The 22,386-nt window shown below is 42.5% G+C and overlaps 1 protein-coding gene across 3 annotated transcripts in view; it reads right to left on the reverse strand.

The window, feature by feature from the left end:
* Positions 1 to 819: 819 nt before the first annotated feature.
* plch1 (phospholipase C, eta 1) overlaps positions 820 to 22,386 on the reverse strand; it is a 79,610-nt gene continuing 58,043 nt past the window's right edge. For all 3 annotated transcript variants that reach the window (XM_055646278.1, XM_055646280.1, XM_055646281.1), the window contains 7 exons: positions 21,159 to 21,266; positions 16,544 to 16,668; positions 15,309 to 15,393; positions 13,282 to 13,428; positions 13,104 to 13,183; positions 9,415 to 9,745; positions 820 to 3,081 (listed from right to left, as the gene is read on the reverse strand). In XM_055646278.1, the coding sequence (XP_055502253.1) occupies positions 1,112 to 3,081; positions 9,415 to 9,745; positions 13,104 to 13,183; positions 13,282 to 13,428; positions 15,309 to 15,393; positions 16,544 to 16,668; positions 21,159 to 21,266 (2,846 nt within the window). In that variant the 3' untranslated portion in view covers positions 820 to 1,111. The remainder of the gene's footprint in view (positions 3,082 to 9,414; positions 9,746 to 13,103; positions 13,184 to 13,281; positions 13,429 to 15,308; positions 15,394 to 16,543; positions 16,669 to 21,158; positions 21,267 to 22,386) is intronic.

Below are 22,386 nucleotides of genomic sequence, written 5' to 3' on the forward strand. Positions count from 1 at the left end.
TTTAAGTAGGAAATAATAAAAAGTAAATAAATACTAAAAGATGAATTAAGTGGAAAATTTCTGGACTATACTGAATAAACCCCAGAAATATCCATGGATATCATGATATTTGATTAGCCAATGTCCATAGTTTTGGATGCAGACAGCATACCAATTATTCACATGAACATCCATACACTCAGCATTGATTTCACTGTTCATACCGTATTACCATCTGATTCTGGGAGTGGTGAGCATCAAATAAAGACGGTCTGAAATACATAAAACCATTTTGCACCATTGAAAAGAAGCTGCTGGCAGTCTTTCTGGAAATGTTGTCTGATTAAACCTCGGCTTAATCAGACCTGGGATTTTAAATACAGTTGCAAAATCATAATTTCTCAGAGGTAGTTACATAAAAGTGTGTATATGCACACCTTTCAATTCGCCAAGGGAGGGAAATTCGGTCCTGCACAATGCCTAAAGACAATGGGATGTTGGCAAGCCTCTAGAAAGGGGAAAGATGCCTTAATAACAAAGAATGTTCAAATGCTTTGCAGAGGCTTATCAACTGGAGTCATTAGACTAAACATTTTCAGCAGAGGCAATGAAAAAGTTTAAATGCTATCGCATCACAAAATTAATACGCAATCTGAACAATTTGATTAAGAAATCCCAGTCCTCACTCTTGCTATAAATCAGTCAAACTTCTCTAAAGGACACGAGAATTGATGACTGTTTTTAGAGATACAAAAATATGAAGCAGTTCTGCCCATTGCATTGTTTTTTTGGCAACTTTGGATCAAGAATGCGCCTCGAATTAGACAAATCTTCTGCATTACCAGATGAAATGAATATTTATTTCACCAAACACAAAATACATTTCACAAATCCACCCAAATTTATAGAAAACAAAATGTACAAATTTGACAGACTTCACGTTTAGTGTAAATGACAATAACTTCCTACGACACAACCAAATTCTGAGGAATGTCCACGATTAGAGTCAAGTTCAAATGCATATATATGTGATGGTGACGACTCGTATATATTTATACAGACAAGGAACAATGTTTCAATGGAAGAGTTTTAAAAAAAAAAGTTATAAACAATATTTTTCTTTGCATCCAAATCACAGCCGAAGTAGGAAATAAATCTCTGGTTCACTGACTGTACTGGGTTCAGTTTGCAAGAGCGAGTCATCAGTGTAAAAATCGTCAGTGTATCTGTGGAGCAAAGTACTACAGGAACCTTCAGGAATACCACGACCTTCCAAATCTTCTTCTTTAAGTTGGTTTAGGTATCCTGCAATGTAGGAACCTGTAGAGTGCCTATTAACTGTATGGTGTTGTATAGGGGTTTTCTTTCTAAAAACCACATCGCCAGAGACACTGTTACCAGAAAGTTTATGCTTGTTGGCTTCCTGTATTTGTTTTGCCCTGTTGGCAACATAACGGACTCTGCTCTGGCTTCGAGACGAGAGCTTTCTTACCAGACCTCTTTGGTAACCAGATTCCAGCCTTATCATCGGAACACGACTTTCCTGATTTTCCTCTTGCTCCAGGGATACAAGTCTGCGTAGCTGCTCAGTTAAAGCATCTGCTGCCTTTGGCATATTTTTCTGGGAAGGAGTTGCTTTCTGCCCTCTAATACATGGCACAATGAAACTTTTGCTGATGAATTTATACTTGCTTTCAAAGGTGCAAGATATGTCCTCTGATGTCAGATCTCCAAGGCTCTTGGACTTACTCGCACTTGGTTGCTTTGCACCAATAAAGGGGTGGTTGGCAACGGATGACTCATTTGCAACTGAATGCAGTGAATTCCAAATATTCCTTTCAGAAATACAGAGCGCCCTTTCATTGGCAGTTTTTACTGGCGAGTTCTCCAAAATCAACAAATTGGTTGCTTTTTTACCTTTTTTCTGGCTCATTTGATAGAAATTGTCAGCTGGGGAAGAGCTTCCTGGGCCCAATTCTTCATTACAACTCTCTGGGGTGGTGATGGTGAAGTCTAGGTCATCTACGTCCAATAGACTACTGCCAACAGAATCGATGGGTGGAGATGCGTTAAGAATTGTATTATCGGTTGTCATATTAATACATTTATCACCAGCATCAATCCTGCTCCAAGTTTCATCATGGGTGCTGACTTGACCTGGATGACTAATGGTATCCAAATGCAAGGTCTTATCGAATGTTCCATCAATGGTTGTGCCACTTATGTTTCTATTTGGTGTGTATTTTACAGAAATAGGAGAGAGAATGTCTTCATTTATTATGGTATATGAGGAATGGTCTGACATCTCAGGGCTGGAGAAGATTGTTGGATCTTCTGTTAGATTCAAGCAGCCTTCCTTGGCTTTAATGTCCCTACACAGTAGATTTACAGGAGCATTTATTTCTAGACCATGAGGTTGTGACAGTCCAGACATCATGCTTCGAGTATGTTTGTTGGTTTCTTGAAAGTTTGAAACCATAGTCTGATTGATTCCATCTGGTGTTGTATCAAACTGGGCAATGAGGGCTGATATGGGACTGCCTATTTCACTTTCACTGGGCAAGGACATAGCATCAATAAGATGAGAGACTGTGCTGTCAAGAGTCGTACCCAGATTTTGTGAAAGATCAAAATTATTTACAGAGACAGGTGAAGAAATGGAAGACATTGCGATATAACGTTCAATCTTTTCTTCAGTTTCTATACAATTTACATTACAACGTGGAATGGAAATATTTTCAATTGGTTCCCCTTGCAGCTTGGTGAGTTTCTGGTCTGGTGACAGTGGTCTTCTGGTCCACTGCCATAATGCCCCATTACATTGGGACTGTTCAGGTTTGTGCAACTGTTCTTGATCACACTCCTCATCCTTCTCAATAAAATTATGTTCAGAAGTAGGGGTTTCAAAAGAAACATTATGGGATGAAGAGTGTTCTTTGTTTACTGATAACTCTTTCAAAATATTCTTCGCACATTCTCGTGGCTGAGCTCCACTTAGCTCATTGGCACCTGATACTGGAATGCATTGAGGCAAAGGAGATGATGATGTCACCATTTTTTCCTCACAACCCTTTGATCTTGAGTTTGCCCCCGTTTTGGTTTCTGTAAAATAAATCATCAAAAAATCAGTTTAAAAAAAAAAAAATCCTTTACAATGGCAAATGCAAACCAGTATACAACAATAGCTTGGGGTTCAGTCCCGACAGGGCCAGCACATGGAAACTAGAATGTGGCCTCTAAATAGTGTGATACTTGCAAACACATTCACAATCTATATTACAAATGTAATTGTTTCCAATATTCTGAGTAGTTAGACAATAGCCAATAGGTGCAGGAGTAGGCTATTCGGCCCTTCGAGCCAGCACCGCCATTCAATGTGATCATGGCTGATCATTCACAATCAGTACCCCGCTCCTGCCTACTCCCCATATCCCCCGACTCTACTATTTTTAAGAGCCCTAACTAGCTCTCTCTTGACAGTATCCAGAGAATCGACATCCACCGCCCTCTGAGGCAGAGAATTCCACAGACTCACAACTCTCTGTGTGAAAAAGTGTTTCCTCATCTCCGTTCTAAATGGCTTACCCCTTATTCTTAAACTGTGGCCCCTGGTTATGGACTCCCCCAACATCGGGAACATGTTTCCTGCCTCTAGCGTGTCCAAACCCTTAATAATCTGATACGTTTCAATAAGATCCCTTCTAATCCTAAACTCCAGAGTATACAAGCCCAGCCGCTCCATTCTCTCAGCATATGACAGTCCCGTCATCCCGGGTTTAACCTTGTGAACCTAGGCTGCACTCCCTCAATAGCAAGAATGTCCTTTCTCAAATTCGGAGACCAAACCTGCACACAATACTCAAGATGTGATCTCACTAGGGCCCTGTACAACTGCAGAAGGACCTCTTTGCTCCAATACTCAATGGACAAGAATTACTATCTTATGTTAATGAAATCGACCTTTCTCTAACTCTTTAACTCTGCTATGAATAAAGCCACCTTATGCTTACTGATGTGGTTTTAAAACTGCTACAAATGTACAGATGTGAACTCAGGCAAAGCAACACAGGCACTCATTTTAATATTTTACTGAACACATTTTTTTATTTTAACAATTGATCCAAAATCAATTTATGCAGATGTGAAGTCATAAATATGTTTGTAAAAAGGACATGACGAGAACAAGAGACAAAAGAGACATAAGGTCCTTCACTGAGGTTCTCCATAAAATATCTTCCATTTAAGCGTTATTGTATTGCAAATCCAAAGCTCAATGGGGAAGTTTGGCGAATGCATCATTTTGATTTTTTTTTTAAATCAGTGAAGCACCTTTCTCAAAGTTCAAGTTTACCTGGAGAAGATTCCTAGTCAGTTTTGAACTATGGAGAAACAAGACAGTAAGGATAGAACAAAAACAGAAATAAATGTTAAAATTATTCTCAAAGTTACATAAAAAAAGATATCATGTAAGAATATTAAATAAAATAGATCATGGTTTTAAGATTTCCCTCACCTCTAACGGGATCCCACTACTGGCCACACTTCCCATCTCCATCTCTTTCTGCTTTCCATAGAGACTGTTCCCTCCGCAACTCCCTGGTCAACTTGTCCCTTCCCACCCAAACCACCACATGCCCAGGTACTTTCCCCAGCAACTGCAAGAGATGCAACACCTGTCCCTTTTCCTCCCCCCCTCCACTACATCCAAGGATCGTGGCAGTCTTTTCAGGTGAGGCAGAGGTTTACTTGCACTTCCTCCAGCCTCATCTACTGTACCCGCTGTTCCAGGTGTCAACTACTGTCTATCGGCGAGACCAAGCACAGGCTCGGTGATCGTTTCACTGAACACTTCTGTTCAGTCTGCCTAAACCTACCTGGTCTCCCGCTGGCTCAGCACTTTAACTCCCCCTCCCATTCCCAATCTGACCTTTCTATCCTGGGCCTCCTCCATTATCAGAGTGAGGCCCAGTGCAAATTGGAGGAACAGCACCTTATATTTTGCTTGGGTAGCTTACACCCCAGCGGTATGAACATTGACTTCCCTAACTTCAAGTAGCCCTTGCATTTCCTCCCTCTCCATCCCCTCCCCCTTCCCAGTTCTCCCACCAGTCTTGACTACATTCTATCTCTGTACTGCCCACTCCCCTGACATCAGTCTGAAGAAGGGTCTCGACCCGAAACGTCACCCATTCCTTCTCTCCAGAGATGCTGCCTGTCCCGCAAAGTTACTCCAGCATTTTGTGTCTACCTTCGAGTATAAAACGATGATAGGTAATCTAATTTAAAATAAATTATGCTGGACTTTGAAGATATGCATTTTGAGCTAGCAGTCCAATGGAATTTACAATACAAATTTGCAGGTATAACTCTGATTGATGGTCTTCGTGTCACTATACGATACTGATATGTCAGCATTGATTGCTTACATCATTGCTTTACTAAATGAGCTCCCTCATCCACATCATTCAAAATCTATAACTCCAGTCGATAGAATTTTGAAAGTGAGGCACACACTTTGCAAGCCCTGGTATCTTTGGTTACCAAGGGGGAAAGAAAATTATACCATTACTATCTCAGCAACAGCACACTACAGACCACCTCTTGCACTACCATGGACTTGTTTTTCCAATTGTGTTTTGCTTTAATGGCTAGTTTTTTTTTGCCCAGTCCTTTTCCGGTGGGCAGCGCGACTCTCGTCAGCAGTGGCCTCTGCAGTCTGTCCGCATTTTATTATTTTTTGTCTATGTTTTTATGTAGTTTTTGTTATTTTTTGTTGGGGGGTGTGTGTGTGTGGGGGGGTGGGAGAAACTTTTTAAATCTCTCCCTGCACGGGAGACCCGACCTTTTCTCGTCGGGTTTCCGTTATCGTTGGGGCTGCAACGAGGAGCGGCCTCCAACAGGAAGAGACTGGGGACTCTGGTGCCGACGACTCACCGTCGCCGTCACGGGGCTGGCCGAGTCCGGAGCGGGTGGAGCGGTGGAGGAGCGCTGCTGCTGCTGCTGCTGCGGCCCGACCGGAGAGTCGGAGGCTTCAACGGCAGGTCTGTGGACGGCGGCACCGCGGGTCCCTGGAGGGAGACCGCTTTTCAGGGCTCTCGCAACGGCGACTTCCCCCGCCCGAGTTGCGGGGTCGAAGAGCTCCTGGAGCGGGGCCTAACATCACTGCCCCGCGCGGCTTGGAATGGCCGCGGGACTCTGCGAGCGCACGCCGGGGGCTCTAACACCAAGACCCGGTGTGCGACCTCGCACCACCCGGCGTGGCTTTAATGGCCGCGGGACAATCGCCATCGCCAGCCGGGGGCTTTGACTTTGACTCTGACATGGGGGGGGGGAGGGGGGGGGGGGGGGGGGGGGGGGGGGGGGAAAGTGCAGTGGAGAGATAAGTTATTTTGGCCTTCCATCACCGCTATGTGATGGATGGTTATGTTAATTATGTTGTGTCTGGGGTCTATTTGTTTGTAATGTATGGCTGCAGAAACGGCATTTCGTTTGGACCTCAAGGGGTCCAAATGACAATTAAATGTATCTTGTATCTTTTCTCTTACAGTCTTGCAGTATCTGTGTGTATTTTATGTATATATTTATTTTAGTTTAGAGAAACAGTGCGGAAACAGGCTCTTCAGCTCAATGAGTCCACACTGACCAGTGATCCCCGCACATTGATTCTACTCTGCACAAACTAGGGACAATTTACACTTACACCAAGCCAAGTAACCTATAAATGTGTACGTCTTTGGAGTGCGCGAGGAAACTGAAGATCTTGGATAAAACCCACAGGGTCACGGGGAGAACGTACAAACTCCGTACAGGCAGCACTCGTAGTCAGGATCAACCCAGGTCTCCAGCACTGTAAGTGCTGTAAGGCAGCAACTCTACCACTGCACCACCCTGCCGCCCGAATCTGGGTCTCTGTGCTGGTGATGCTGCTGTAAACAGGGTTTTCATTGTACCTGTATCTTACTGTACTCGTGCAGAATACAATAAACTCACTTGACTTCTTGGATATTGCGCTGAGAATCTTTGCCATAGAATGGGATTTAGAAATCTATACCAAATTTGTAACAGGGTAAATTGAAGCTAGCGTTAACACTGGCTTGTTATCTGCATGTGCTTTACGAGGATGTTGCCACAACAAGACAGTGTGAGCTTTTGGGAGAGGTTTAGGCTGGGCCTCTATTCCATGGAGCGCAGGCGGATGAGGGGCAATCTTATAGAGATATACAAAATCATGAGAGGAATAGATCAGGTAGATGCACAGAGTCTCTTGCCCAGAGTAGGCGAATCAAGGACCAGAGGACATAGGTTCAAGGGGAAAAGATTTAATAGGAATCCGAGGGGTACATTTTTCACACAAAGGGTGGTGGGTGTATGGAACAAGCTGCCAGCGGAGGTAGTTGAGGCTGGGACTATCCCATACATGGATAGGACAGGTTTGGCGGGATATGGACCAAGAGCAGGCAAGTGGGACGAGTGTAACTGGGACAATGTTGGCCGGTGTGGACAAGTTGGGCCGAAGGGCCTGTTTCCACACTGTATCACTCTATGACCATGTGCATCTGTAGAAACGCAATCAATGCTAGCAGATAGTTACAAATAAAGTCAAATCTGAATATAGGTTAGTTATGGAGGCGACCTGAACATCAAGTGTTTTCAGATCACTGTGTGAAAGTAAAGATCTGTTAAAGCTGGCTACAGAAGTTGTCACTATATTGAATTGTGAATGAATTCAGGATGCTGCGATTCAGTATGAGACTTGGTCTTCCTGGTCTTTTATAGATATAATGTCATGCAAGAAAACTGTTAGCTCAAAAATATTTTTCTTGGAATTTCCTTAAACAGATTTCTGGTCTGTCAAAGAGATACAATTACATGTGTAAGAAGGAACTGCAGATTCTGGTTTAAACCAAAGATAGACACAAAAAAGCTGGAGTAACTCAGTGGGCCAGACAGCATCTTTAGAGAAAAGGAATAGACTCTGAAGACATCTGAAGAAGGGCCTTGACCTGAAACATCACTTGTTCCTTTTCTCCAGAGAAGCTGTCTGACCCGTTGAGTTACTCCAGTTTTTTGTGTCCATCTTCAGACACACTTAAATGTTGGGAATGTGCTACAAAACAAAATATATCAATTTAGGGGCTATCTTTGTCTATGCATTGAATAAGACAGACTGAGTTTCATGGAATTATGTCAGTATTGAAATATTCTGCTTTTAACTCATTGCAGCGACCTTGTAAGGATTTGTTCTTTAGGCTTCTTTACCCAAGTCATTAAATCTATTTTATGTTTGAAAAATTAAAAAGGTTGTTGGCGTTCTATTCTAAACCATGTACCATTTCCAAGTTTGCGGATGACACAAAGTTGGGTGGCAGTGCGAGCTGCGAGGAGGATGCTATGAGGTTACAGGGTGACTTGGATGGGTTGTGTGATTGGGCAGATCTTATAGAAACATATAACATTCTTAATGGATTGGACAGGCTAGATGCAGGAAAAATGTTCCCGATGTTGGGGGAGTCCAGAACCAGGAGTCATAGTTTAGGAATAAGGGGTAGGCCATTTAGGATTGAGATGAGGAAAAACCTCTTCACTCAGAGAGTTGTGAATCTGTGGAATTCTCTGCCACAGAAGGCAGTAGAGGCCAATTCACTGGATGTTTTCAAGAGTTAGATTTAACTCTTAGGGCTAAAGAAATCAAGGGGTATGGGGGGAAAAAGCAGGAACGCGGTTCTGATTTTAGATGATCAGCCATGATCATATTCAATGGCGATGCTGGCTCGAAGGGCCGAATGGCCTACTCCTGCACCTATTTTTATATGTTTCTATATTTGTGAATGTAATACATGGCTGGGATGACCAGTCAAACATGTTAACTGAGGTCTCTCTCACCTAGAAGAGCTGGATTCAAAAGCTCACCAAGGTTACCAACATTTTAATGTCAGACATGTTATTGAATTTGAAGCATGATTCTCAATCCTGGAGGTGGGGGCATGAGAGAAGTACAGGCCTTTTTAGATAAAGATCACTGGGAATAATTGTGACTTTGAAAGAGAATAATTGGTTTCGACCAATTCTGAACAGAGGAAAAGACCCAGTGGAACACAATATAACAGTCTCCAAAAATTGGTAAAAGTAGTTAAAGTATAATATATAAAGAGATAAATATATAAAAGGGATAAGTTGCACTGTTATATTATAAAATTAAACCAATGCAAACAAATAATATTAGCAGAAAACTCATCGTTTTTGAACCCTAACACTTTCTCATGATAAAAACAAGGGTGTACTGCAAAGCAAAGTTTTACATACATTCAAGCTGAAGATTAATGGATCTCAGTTATGAATTTCGTAAGCTGCAGCTACGTACATGGTGTGAAATTAGAAATTCACGTTTTCACTCTTAGAAGTATCAATGGATTTTATAATCCTGTTGTGCCTTACCAGATTTTTCACCAGCAGATGGCAGCATCTCTCCAGAAAGCAAATTTTCAACTGGCATTGACATCGGACGCATATGGAGTTTCTTTGTTCCTCGCTTGCTGCATGTTTCTTGCTTGTTGGAAGGAAGAGGATTGGATTCCTGCTCCCGCAAGTCAATGGAAGTTTCCAAAAGCATGCTTTTGCTCTTTTTCCTTTCCTTTGTGGGTGCACTGACAGTGCGACGTAGAATTCGATTTCCAAAGGATTTCTTTTGCAACACATTGCCTTGGTTGATGTTTGCAGGAGGATATTTGGGAGTCTTGCTAAACAGACTCTTGAGTCCCATCAGTTGCTATATCAGGTGATTAAGAACAGAAATTAACTTTGTTTACTTTGAAAGACGTTATAGCCATGGCTTACGTTGATTACTATTAGATTCTAGACTTCTACAATAATTGTTCTAACCCATCTCCACCTACATCTGGAGAAACCTTAACAATATCAAACCAGACATACAAGGTAAACAAAATTTACCCTGCCTGGATTAAACCTAAATATTTCAAAATAATTAAATTGTGCATTTTAAATATCAATTGCAGCGTAATTGCAAATTTATTTCAAGAATTCGATATACAGGTGCACAACCTTTTATCCGAAAGCCATGGGACCAGACACTTTTCGTAATTCAGAATTTTTCGGCTTTCGGAATGGAAGATTTTTAGCGTAGATTTTAACGGCTGGCTCAGTGGTAGAGTGCTCGGCTCATATCCGCAAGGTCGTGAGTTTGCGCCTCGATCCCGGCAGTTACTCGATCGCGAGTTTGAGTCTTCAATGTAGTTTTTTCTTGCAGAATAGGAGAGAATAGGGAGGGTTAGGCTGGGATCATTCTCTGCGAGATAATCTTAGTGCGGGAGACAAGTGTAGGAGAGGTGTACTGACTGTGTGGGCAGAACTTTGGAAGTGATTGCCCACCATTCTCAAAAGCCGCTGTGTCTCCCTGTCCCTCCAACTCCAGAGGAATCCGCTGCCCGATGCGCCGCTACGGCGACAAGTGGCAGTTCGCCCACAGCCCGAGCTGCGCCCCCTCATCCGCAACCCGGGTTCCTCTGGAGTTGGAGCGGGGCTGGGCTAGAGTTGCTGCTGGCTGTGAGTCTCTGGGATCTCCGTGCTTGCAGTCGGTGTCCCGTTGGTCCTGACGTCTCCGGTCACCCCTCTGGACTGGAGCTGAGACTGGGAACTGTACCGCCCTTGCCCCCTCCCTCTGCAACTGCAAACAACTCCACAGTTCCCAGTCTCAGCTCCTGTACAGGGGGTGGCCGGAGACGTCACAGCCCGAGCTGCGCCCCCTCATCCGCAACCTCAAGACCAAGACGCACCTTGCACACCATCAGCTTCGGTCCCTACGGGGAGCGTGTTCCTCTGGAATTGGAACGGGGCTGGGCTGCTGCTGGCTGTGGGTCTCTGGGATCTCCGTGCTTGCAGTGGGCCTGGGGGCCGGTGTCCCGTTGGTCCTGACGTCTCCGGTGATTGGCACTAGCTCCGACGTGAAGACAGTGCAAAACCCCCGCGCCGGTGCAATGGGCGGGGAGCTGGAGAGGGGAGGGAAGGGGTCACACACATGGCCGGGAAGCAGAGGGGTGTAGGTGGGGTGAAACTTAAGGGAGCGACAATTTGCTGCTGCCTGCCCGCTGAGTTAAAAAGTTCTCATGCAAGACTCACGATACACTGAGTATCGTGAGTCTACCGTGGGAACTTTTTAACTCAGCGGGCGGGCAGCAGCAGATTGTCAATTATTAACCCTCCCGCGCAATATACCCTCACCTTCTCTTTTATGAATGGGGATTTAGTTCCCCTCTCTTCGAGGACCGACCGGAGGTTCCGCTGTCACCTCTGCGGGCCGCCCTCGGTGAACGTTTTCAAGGACCTTTCTTCAAGGACTGAAAAAATGTCGCTATTCGGAGGTTTTCGTTATTTGGAACTTCGGATAAAAGGTTGTGCACCTGTACATTTCTTCCAATTCTTGACCCTTTTAAATGAATCTATGGGTTAAATTATTCCTTCATAAGAGAATCAACTGAATTATATCTATCCAGCCATCTACTCAACATGCTGAACACACTTGGCAGGATACAGAAACAAAAATGCCGTAGGTTAGTCTAAAAAAAAGACCCATCATCAAATAAAAGTGAGCTTATTTTGGAGGAATAACAGCCTTGGTTGTTTTGTATCTATGAACAAGAATCAGCAATGATAGAAATGACAATCCAGTGAATTTAATGGAATTGCACAAGACATTAGGAAATAAAACAATTTCAAAAAAACGACCATTTTGCAACTCCTAGATAACGTGCAAATTAAAATACTACAGTGCAAAGAAAATTACATTAGGGGGCAAATTGGTTATCACTTGAAAATAGGTGATGGAATCACAAAATATGATTAACCTGGGCCCATTGACCCACTGCAGGGCAAACACAATTTCTGCTGCTTGTTCCTCATCATGATTCAAGCAACAATTGCACTCTCTGGGCCCTCATTTCATAAATAGTCAGCATCAATTCCAGCGAGTTAGTTCAGATTAAATCCAGCCTGAATCAAAGGAAGGGAGGTTTGTAGCTGGAACGCAAGATAGAAGTCTTTGCAATTAGCTTCCTGAGTGACATGAGGGAATATGGGCCAGATATTTTCATGCAATCAGCCCCCTTAAGCAGCACTTAAAAACCACATATCCCCTTATATTCCCAGTGTAGAGAGCAAAGATGAGATAACTCATCACTTGACCTGTCACTTGCAGCTTAGAAATTGTGCTGTCGAGGTTAATTCTGGCTTCACCAGTTCTGAATGGCCTACGGACAGGGCAGGAGAAAGCCAGAGCATATTCCAGAGTCCCCAAAGTTAAGGTCGTACATAGGTAATGTTGTAGAGCACTGGCTTACACCGAAGGAAGAAAGCTGTAGAAATGGTCGTTGTATTGGTCGCCTTACTGGTAAGAATGCATGCAAATGCAAAATCAAGAAGCAACTCTATTCTTGCACAGGGATTTGTGGAGAAAGTGGAGCTCACCTTTCCTAAAGAAAGGCCCCGGCCTGAAACATTGCCTCTCCATTCATTGCACGGATGCTGCCTGATTCAGAGAGTTACTCCAGCGTTTTGTGCTTTACACAAGATTCCCGCATCTGCAGTTCTCTATATCTCAATCTACCATTTTAATATGGCCGAACCAGCATGGCTGATGGACGATGCCTCAGCTTCCACTGCATCTCTGCAGAAGCCATCTGATGTCCAAGTGGTAGTAGGTGGTAGGACTGCTCTTGTGCAATACTAGCGTGCAAGCTCAGACTTATGCCATTATGACTTTGGAGACCAGAATTCAAAAGGGGCTTTGAAGGAACTTTGTTTCAGCATTCTAGCAATTTGTCCTCCAACATATCAAAGGATCATAGATGCATCACCCTGGAAGGAGTTGTATTGACTTCATAGTGCATAACATTGTCTCTCACAGGATAAGAACAATTGGAGCAGAATTAGGCCATTCGGCCCATCAAGTCTACTCCGCCATTCAATCATGGCTGATCTATCTCTCCCTCCTAACCCAATTCTGCCCGCCTTTTCCCAATAACCTCTGACATCCATATTAATCAAGAATCTGATTAGAATAACTGATAATAATTAAATCAGGGATGAAACAAATAAAATCAAAGATTACAAACCTTTCCGCAGATGTCATGAATTGTCACATGCACAAACAGTGAAGATTCTGTCATGCCCTCCAAGTAAATATGACGGTATCCTGTGAAGGAAGCATTTTATTGAATCAGTATGTTGCTTTTGACGGTAAATCGGAGTTGGTGACATTTTGAGAGATGATTTTTTAAAGGGTTTACCGACCTGGCATGAGAGTACTAAAGGACACAGTTCTTTCACCTACAAAATCTCGCCCAATTGGATCATGATCCCACACCAGAAATCGAACCAGGGCTATTTCAGGCATGTTGACTGTAAAAGTCATAGTTTCTTCCCAGACAGGATTAAATCCTGAAAATGAGAATTAAGTTTACAATTCCACTTTTATCTCGCTCAACTCTCCAGAGCCATTAACTTTTTTTTACTGGAAAAGAACCAACATTGATTATCGTTTCAGAGAATACAGTTAAGAAAATCATTATTTTGCATTATGAACCACACGATTTTATTGATTCCATTCCTTTGGACCTTAAAATGTAAGTTAAAGTATGGAGTGTACAGGGTACTGTGTTAGCATGTTAACGTTTTGAAGTGAAATTATACCAGTAGTTTAATTCATCCTTCCATTAGCTTGCATATTGATCAAAGATTAACTGCAAACAAGTGGAGATCAACTGCACAGGATGATGATATGTGCAAGAGAGAGATGTGAAATTTGATATGCATTGAGAACAAGTGAATGGAAGACAGTGTAGCACATGATAATAAGCAAACATTGGTTCATATTTAAAGAGTTAATACATAGTTTAAGACAAATATATAATCTTTTAAGGCACAGACCCCGACAGGAATTGGAAAGAGAAAATGGAATACAAGACTGAAGTAATGAGAAACATTAGACTGTATAAGCGTCTATCCATATGCAAAATGGAAAATATTAGGAATAGTTAATATTGATCCCTTATAATTGGGGAAAAAATGCAAAGAAATTGATCCAACATTTTGTGTCTGCCTTCATGAAAGAAGTCCTACAAAATAGATAATTAAAATATAAAACAATTGTCATCAGTTAAAAAAACTATTGGAATAGTAATCATATGGGAATGGGATACATTCACAGGATTTGATGACCTACAATGCCCTCCATAATGTTTGGGACAAAGACCCATCATTTATTTATTTGTGATAGTTATCATCTACCAAAACTCCATAGATTCAAAAACATTTTCCATAGATTGGGAGACAGCAAATGTAATTGCATTGTTTAAAAAATGTAAGAGAAAGAATATGAAACTATAAAACATTTAATCTAACATTTGTCATTGGGAGGTAGACAAAAATACTGGAGAAACTCAGCGGGTGAGGCAGCATCTATGGAGCGAAGGAAATAGGCAACGTTTCGGATCGAGACCCTTCTTCAGCACGGAAGGAGAATTGCCATGTATGGCGGCAGAGAGCCAGTCTGGATCTATAGTCTGGGTTGGGTACGAACTGGGAGGTAGGGAACTGGAGCTGGAAACCATGAGGTACAAGATGGAGGTGCAGGCAAGTCCCGATGAAGCAAACGTGGCTGTGGTACCGGGTCTGGGTTAGGATGTGGTCGTAGAGTTGGAGGAAAGGGGGAACCACAGAGGAGGGACAGTGAGAGAGGAGGTTGTTAAACTGTCATCGGAGGGAGGAGGAGAACTTCTTCAAAGTAGGCATACCTTGAGAAGATTTCGCAGTGGAGTAGACAAAATGTTTAAGAAGGAACTGCAGATGCTGGAAAATCTAAGGTAGACAAAAAAAGCTGGAGAAACTCAGCGGGTGAGACAGCATCTATTGAGTGAAGGAAATAGGCGACTTTTCGGGTCGAGCCCCTTCTTAGTCATTGGGACAATGCAATAATGTATCTTTAAGGTATGGTAACAAGCCACTTAGAAAATAAAGCCATGCAGTCACAGGAAGCCACACGGACAGCACCTGTAGTCAGGATCGAACCCGGGTCTCAGGCACTGTAAGGCAACAGCTCTACCAGCTCTACCACTGCCACACTATGAATGAATATCATGATCGAACAACACGAATTGAAATAAAATTAAGTTTGGCAAATCCGTTAGAATAATTTTGAGGTTGTAATTATAGATGAAGGGAAAACCAGTGGATATGTTGTATTTGGTCTTTCTTTATATATCTAATTGATCTAATTAGAAATTACAATACAATATAGAGCAATGTGGACTACAACTCACCATTATCATCCACCACTCTGGTCTGTTCCTTACAGCAATCTATCGGTAAACCAATAATTTCCACTTCAACAAAGGGATCAATTATCTGTTAAAGACCAATCAATTAAAAAATATAAATGTGAAAATATATTCTTGGAATTTATTAATGCACCCAAGTATGAAACACTACAAAAAATGCACATGGGTTTATTAATCTATAGGAATATATCACAATTGCAGATAAATAGAAACATCGCATCATTTTTCTCAACAATAATTTTTTGCAAAGTGTTTTTCGCTCATCGATGAAAATCACAATTGTCCAAATGGTGAAATCCTTATTTACATCTGTGATTTCTACACACACTGCTGCAATTTGTTTTAGTCATGTTTCTAGTTTGCTTCTATGTTGTACATTTAATCAACCAATCATTTCCCATCCTCTGCATTTGCCCAAATCTAAACTAGAATCTCTCAATTTAAGAAGAGAAATATTAATGTTACATCTTTACATTTCAACTCATGCTCTATCCAAATATTACATGTTTCATGCAGAAGAGGAAGAGTTCATCTAATTAATCCTTCCTCAACAAGAAACGCCAGTGTCAGCATAAATAGCGATTTGTCAGTGGTTCTTCGTAAACAAGTACAGGTACACCATTGAATGTACACAAAAATGATGGAGAAACTCAGCGGGTGCAGCAGCATCTATGGAGTGATGGAGATAGCCTATTTCCTTCGCTCCATAGATGCTGCTGCACCCGCTGAGTTTCTCCAGCATTTTTGTGTACCTTCGATTTTCCAGCATCTGCAGTTCCTTCTTAAATACAGGTACACCATTGATATCCCGGCACCCTTGGTTCCAGAGGCTTGCTGGATTATCCATTTTGCCGGGCCAACAGAGGTCATGTAATAATAATTCAGCAAAAACACATCTTTACCACAAATTACACCCCACCTGTGTCTCTAAAGCACCATGGACTGCTAGAAACTTAAATGAAGAATTAACAATTAACAAACAGGTTAACAATTAACACTTTCAGGACGGAGGCACACATCCCGAAAGAACGTGCGTTACACGCAATGCTCTCGTAATTTTGGCCGGATTAAAGAAAGTGCTGGCCCATCAGATGCCGGAAAATCAGTAGCGGACCCATAGTTTCATTGTCTTTCTTTGGCAGGGATAATCAAATCCAGGGTTGGCATTGTAGTTTAATGACCAAAATCAAATTAGTAGCACATTAAATCTCCATTACCTCGCCTCTGTCCCCAAGCATAGAATGTGGTGGCTTGGGCAACTGTTGTCCACTGATAATTTTTAGTGTGAGCTGCTTTTTAAGATGGCCATGCAGAGAATCTTCAGAGAATGGGTTAAAAACACCTGTAAGCAAAAATTCACACAGTGTAGAAAGGAATTAGATTGGAAATGAACATATGTTTTGTTTTTTTAATGAAGCAAATGTAAAATCATTTCACACGGCAGGTTTATTAATTGTAACTTCAGGGTCCAAAGTAACTCAGCAGCATGCTGTTTCCACTCTGTGTAACCTGTCATACATATTAAACTCCAATTACATACTTGCACACGATCAACATTACTTGTATTTTGTTTAGACATGCAGCGAGGAAACAGGCCCTTCGGCCCACCGTGTCTGAGCCAACCAGCGATCACTCTTGTACTAATAATGTTCTCTTCACTGGGGACAATTTACAGAAGGCAATTAACCTACAAACCACGTCTTTACAATGTGGGAGGAAACCACAGCACATGGAGAAAAACCATGCAGTCACAGGGAGAACATGCAAACTCCATACGGACACCACCTGTAGTCAGGATTGAACCCAGATCTCTTACGCTGTAAGGCAGCAACTCTACCGTTGCGCCACCGTGCTGCCCGCAGTTAATAGAATGCACTTGGCCAAAAATTTAAATATACCAAAAATTGCTATCACTAATATTGACAATTGATTGCTTTTTACATTTGTACAACAGATCTCTCTCCTCTCTCTCTCTCTCTCTCTCGCTCTCTGTAGTATTTCAACAGACTGTTGGGTTGTTTAAAATTGAATTTCATAAGAATATATTAAATGCTGTCTGCTGTCACACCAAAAAGAAAACCTGATAAATGGAAATTGAGAATTTTCTTTTAATTTCCATCAACAACCTACCTGCGAGTGGGAAAAGTGGAAGATTTAACTGTTGATTTCCTGCTAGGTTTAACTGGCTAAACTTTAAAAAGCATTCACCAAGGAAATGCACTTGAAACTGATGGGGTGCATATTTAAATACACAGGTTTATAGAAGTGTGAAGAAGGGTCTCGACCTGAAAAGTCGCCTATTTCTTAGCTCCATAGACGCTGCCTCACCCGCTGAGTTTCTCCAGCTTCTTTGTCTACCTTCGATTTTACCAGCATCTGCAGTTCTTTCTTAAACAGAGTTATAGAAATGATCCTATTTGACCTCAGCAAATAGTTCTATCCCTTGCAGTCAATTTTATTTCAATCCCCGAGTCATGTTGCAGGCTGAATCAAGGTTTGTAATCAGTCTGAAGAAGGTTCCAAACCCAAAATGTTGAATGACCGCTGCCCCTTTCCGAGATGCTGCCTGACACGCTGGGTTCCATCCAGGGATATTCAATATTCAGGAGGGATAGACAGAAAGGAAAAGGAGGTGGGGTAGCGTTACTGATTAGAGAGGGGATTAATGCAATGGAAAGGAAGGACATTAGTTTGGAGGATGTGGAATCGGTATGGGTAGAGCTGCACAACACTAAGGGGCAGAAAACGCTGGTGGGTGTTGTGTACAGGCCACCTAACAGTAGTAGTGAAGTTGGAGATGGTATCAAACAGGAAATTAGAAATGCGTGCGACAAAGGCAAAACGGTTATAATGGGTGACTTCAATCTACATATAGATTGGGTGAATCAAATTGGCAGGGGTGCTGAGGAAGAGGATTTCTTGGAATGTATGCGGGATAGTTATCTAAATCAACATGTAGAGGAACCAACGAGAGAGCAGGCTATTTTAGACTGGGTATTGAGTAATGAGGAAGGGTTAGTTAGCAATCTTGTTGTACGTGCCCCCTTGGGCAAGAGTGACCATAATATGGTTGAGTTCTTCATTAGGATGGAGAGTGACATTGTTAATTCAGAAACAATGGTTCTGAACTTAAAGAAAGGTAACTTTGAGGGTATGAGACGTGAATTGGCCAAGATTGACTGGCAATTAATTCTAAAAGGGTTGACGGTGGATATACAATGGAAGACATTTAAAGACTGCATGGATGAACTACAAAAATTGTTCATCCCAGTTTGGCAAAAGAATAAATCAGGGAAGGTAGTACATCCATGGATAACAAGGGAAATCAGGGATAGTATCAAAGCGAAGGATGATGCGTACAAATTAGCCAGAAAAAGCAGCATACCGGAGGACTGGGAGAAATTCAAAGACCAGCAGAGGAGGACAAAGGGCTTAATTAGGAAAGGAAAAATAGATTATGAAAGAAAACTGGCAGGGAACATAAAAACTGACTGCAAAAGTTTTTATAGATATGTGAAAAGAAAGAGATTAGTTAAAACAAATGTAGGTCCCTTGCAGTCAGAAACAGGCGAGTTGATCATGGGGAACCAGGATATGGCGGACCAATTGAATAACTACTTTGGTTCCGTCTTCACTAAGGAAGACATAAATAATTTGCCGGAAATAGCAGGGGACCGCGGGTCAAAGGAGTTGGAGGAATTGAGTGAAATCCAGGTTAGCCGGGAAGTGGTGTTGGGTAAATTGAATGGATTAAAGGCCGATAAATCCCCAGGGCCAGATAGGCTGCATCCCAGAGTACTTAAGGAAGTAGCTCCAGAAATAGTGGATGCATTAGTAATAATCTTTCAAAACTCTTTAGATTCTGGAGTAGTTCCTGAAGATTGGCGGGTAGCAAACGTAACCCCACTTTTTAAGAAGGGAGGGAGAGAGAAAATGGGGAATTACAGACCAGTTAGTCTAACATCGGTAGTGGGGAAACTGCTAGAGTCAGTTATTAAAGATGGGATAGCAGCACATTTGGAAAGTGGTGAAATCATTGGACAAAGTCAGCATGGATTTACGAAAGGTAAATCATGTCTGACGAATCTTATAGAATTTTTCGAGGATGTAACTAGTAGCGTGGATAGGGGAGAACCAGTGGATGTGGTGTATCTGGACTTCCAGAAGGCTTTCGACAAGGTCCCACATAAGAAATTAATATACAAACTTAAAGCACAAGGCATTGGGGGTTCAGTATTGATGTGGATAGAGAACTGGCTGGCAAACAGGAAGCAAAGAGTAGGAGTAAACGGGTCCTTTTCACAATGGCAGGCAGTGACTAGTGGGGTACCCCAAGGCTCAGTACTGGGACCCCAGCTATTTACAATATATATTAATGATCTGGATGAGGGAATTGAAGGCAATATCTCCAAGTTTGCGGATGACACTAAGCTGGGGGGCAGTGTTAGCTGTGAGGAGGATGCTAGGAGACTGCAGGGTGACTTGGATAGGCTGGGTGAGTGGGCAAATGTTTGGCAGATGCAGTATAATGTGGATAAATGTGAGGTTATCCATTTTGGTGGCAAAAAACAGGAAAGCAGACTATTATCTAAATGGTGGCCGATTGGGAAAGGGGGAGATGCAGCGAGACCTGGGTGTCATGGTACACCAGTCATTGAAGGTAGGCATGCAGGTGCAGCAGGCAGTAAAGAAAGCGAATGGTATGTTAGCTTTCATTGCAAAAGGATTTGAGTATAGGAGCAGAGAGGTTCTACTGCAGTTGTACAGCGTCTTGGTGAGACCACACCTGGAGTATTGCGTACAGTTTTGGTCTCCAAATCTGAGGAAGGACATTATTGCCATAGAGGGAGTGCAGAGACGGTTCACCAGACTGATTCCTGGGATGTCAGGACTGTCTTATGAAGAAAGACTGGATAGACTTGGTTTTATACTCTAGAATTTAGAAGATTGAGAGGGGATCTTATAGAAACTTACAAAATTCTTAAGGGGTTGGACAGGCTAGATGCAGGAAGATTGTTCCCGATGTTAGGGAAGTCCAGAACAAGGGGTCACAGCTTAAGGATAAAGGGGAAATCCTTTAAAACCGAGATGAGAAGAACTTTTTTCACGCAGAGAGTGGTGAATCTCTGGAACTCTCTGCCACAGAGGGTAGTTGAGGCCAGTTCATTGGCTATATTTAAGAGGGAGTTAGATGTGGCCCTTGTGGCTAAGGGGATCAGGGGGTATGGAGAGAAGGCAGGTACGGGATACTGAGTTGGATGATCAGCCATGATCATATTGAATGGCGGTGCAGGCTCGAAGGGCCGAATGGCCTACTCCTGCACCTAATTTCTATGTTTCTATGTTTCCACCAGAACTTGTGGTCGTTTTCTAGTGCAACGATTATCATGTCTGATGTCAAGTACAGGAATGACATAGTTACAAATGGACTCAGCAATGTAATGTCCCCCAGAACAGAACAATTCACAATGTTCCAGCGATATTGCACCCAAACCGTAAAACATGAGCATAAATGAGTGAAAGGCAAAAGCCTTCAAGGAGGGCTGTTAAAACTCTTTCATGATTGTAGTAGGTCTTCTTATTGCTTATGACATGCACTGCTTGCAGGACGACTTGTCCTATTTGATCTTATTTGATTGTGCACGCCAGGTTGATTGCATTCGTCGAAACAGGGCAGACCACCTGAAGGTTGCAATCTTCCACCCCAAGATAGTAGTAGGTGAATATCCTTAAGGCTATTTTGATTAGTATGTCTGGAAAACTGTAATCTACACATACAAGCTTTATTCTTTAATAGTGTGAAACAAATGAAATATTAAATATAAAGAATACCTTGGCACATCGATTGAGGTTTTAGGACATAACCACAGTTTCCATTTTTCATAAATAGGGCTCTGTTTAGCTGCATCATACGACCATCAGACTGATAATTTAGTGCCACTGTGAATACAAACAGAATGAGAATGTCACAATCTGAAAGCTCTCCTTTTAATTTGTTTTTAGAGAGAGTACAGTGGAGATTTACTAGAATGTTGCCTGGGTTTCAACAACTAAGTTACAGAGATAGGTTGAATAAGTTAGGTCTTTATTCCCTGGAGCGCAGAAGGTTAAGGGGGGACTTGATAGAGGTCTTTAAAATGATGAGAGGGATAGACAGAGTTGATGTGGACAAGCTTTTCCCTTTGAGAATAGGGAAGATTCCAACAAGAGGACATGACTTCAGAATTAAGGGACAGAAGTTTAGGGGGAATATGAGGGGGAACTTCTTTACTCAGAGAGTGGTAGCGGTGTGGAATGAGCTTCCAGTGGAAGTGGTGGAGGCAGGTTCATTGGTATCATTTAAAAATAAATTGGATAGGCATATGGATGAGAAGGGAATGGAGGGTTATGGTATGAGTGCAGGCAGGTGGGACTAAGGGGAAAACAAGTTGTTCGGCACGGACTTGTAGGGCCGAGATGGCCTGTTTCCGTGCTGTAATTGTTATATGGTTATATGGTTTTATAATTTTTAGAAAAGGACTGAACTGGGGAAACTTCTTCCAATAGTTTGTCAACTTCTAATGGTGGATCGCGTGGACGCTACCAGGAGGCTGTGGCCCTTGAGAAGCCCCGTAGCCAGACTCAGTGTTGGCGCCGTGGAGCCGTCAGGAGAGGACCCGGCAGCTGTCGAGGACAGGCGCCAGCAATGGAGGACAGGTCGGCGGTGGGTGCAGCATGTCGGACGGGACCACGTGGGTGTTGAAACACGCCACCGAGACCAACGAGGGACCATTGGGGACCACAAATTCACCACCCTCTGACTAAAGAAACTACTCCTCATCTCCTTCCTAAAAGAACATCCCTTCATCAGCACACAGGTTCCATTTTAGAGTTTCATTCAAGGTGTAAGTGACCCCAACATCATTCCAAACAATTCATTTCATCACTTTGACTATTGGCATTTGGGGGGACGGCATGGAATGTTTAAGGTTGTATGCGACGTTGTATGGACGTTTAATGCACCGCGCAAGGGTGCAATCTGGCCTTTGGGCACAATCACACACACAATCACACACACACA

This window comes from Leucoraja erinacea, chromosome 14 (assembly GCF_028641065.1).
Source record: "Leucoraja erinacea ecotype New England chromosome 14, Leri_hhj_1, whole genome shotgun sequence".
NCBI lineage: Eukaryota > Metazoa > Chordata > Chondrichthyes > Rajiformes > Rajidae > Leucoraja > Leucoraja erinaceus.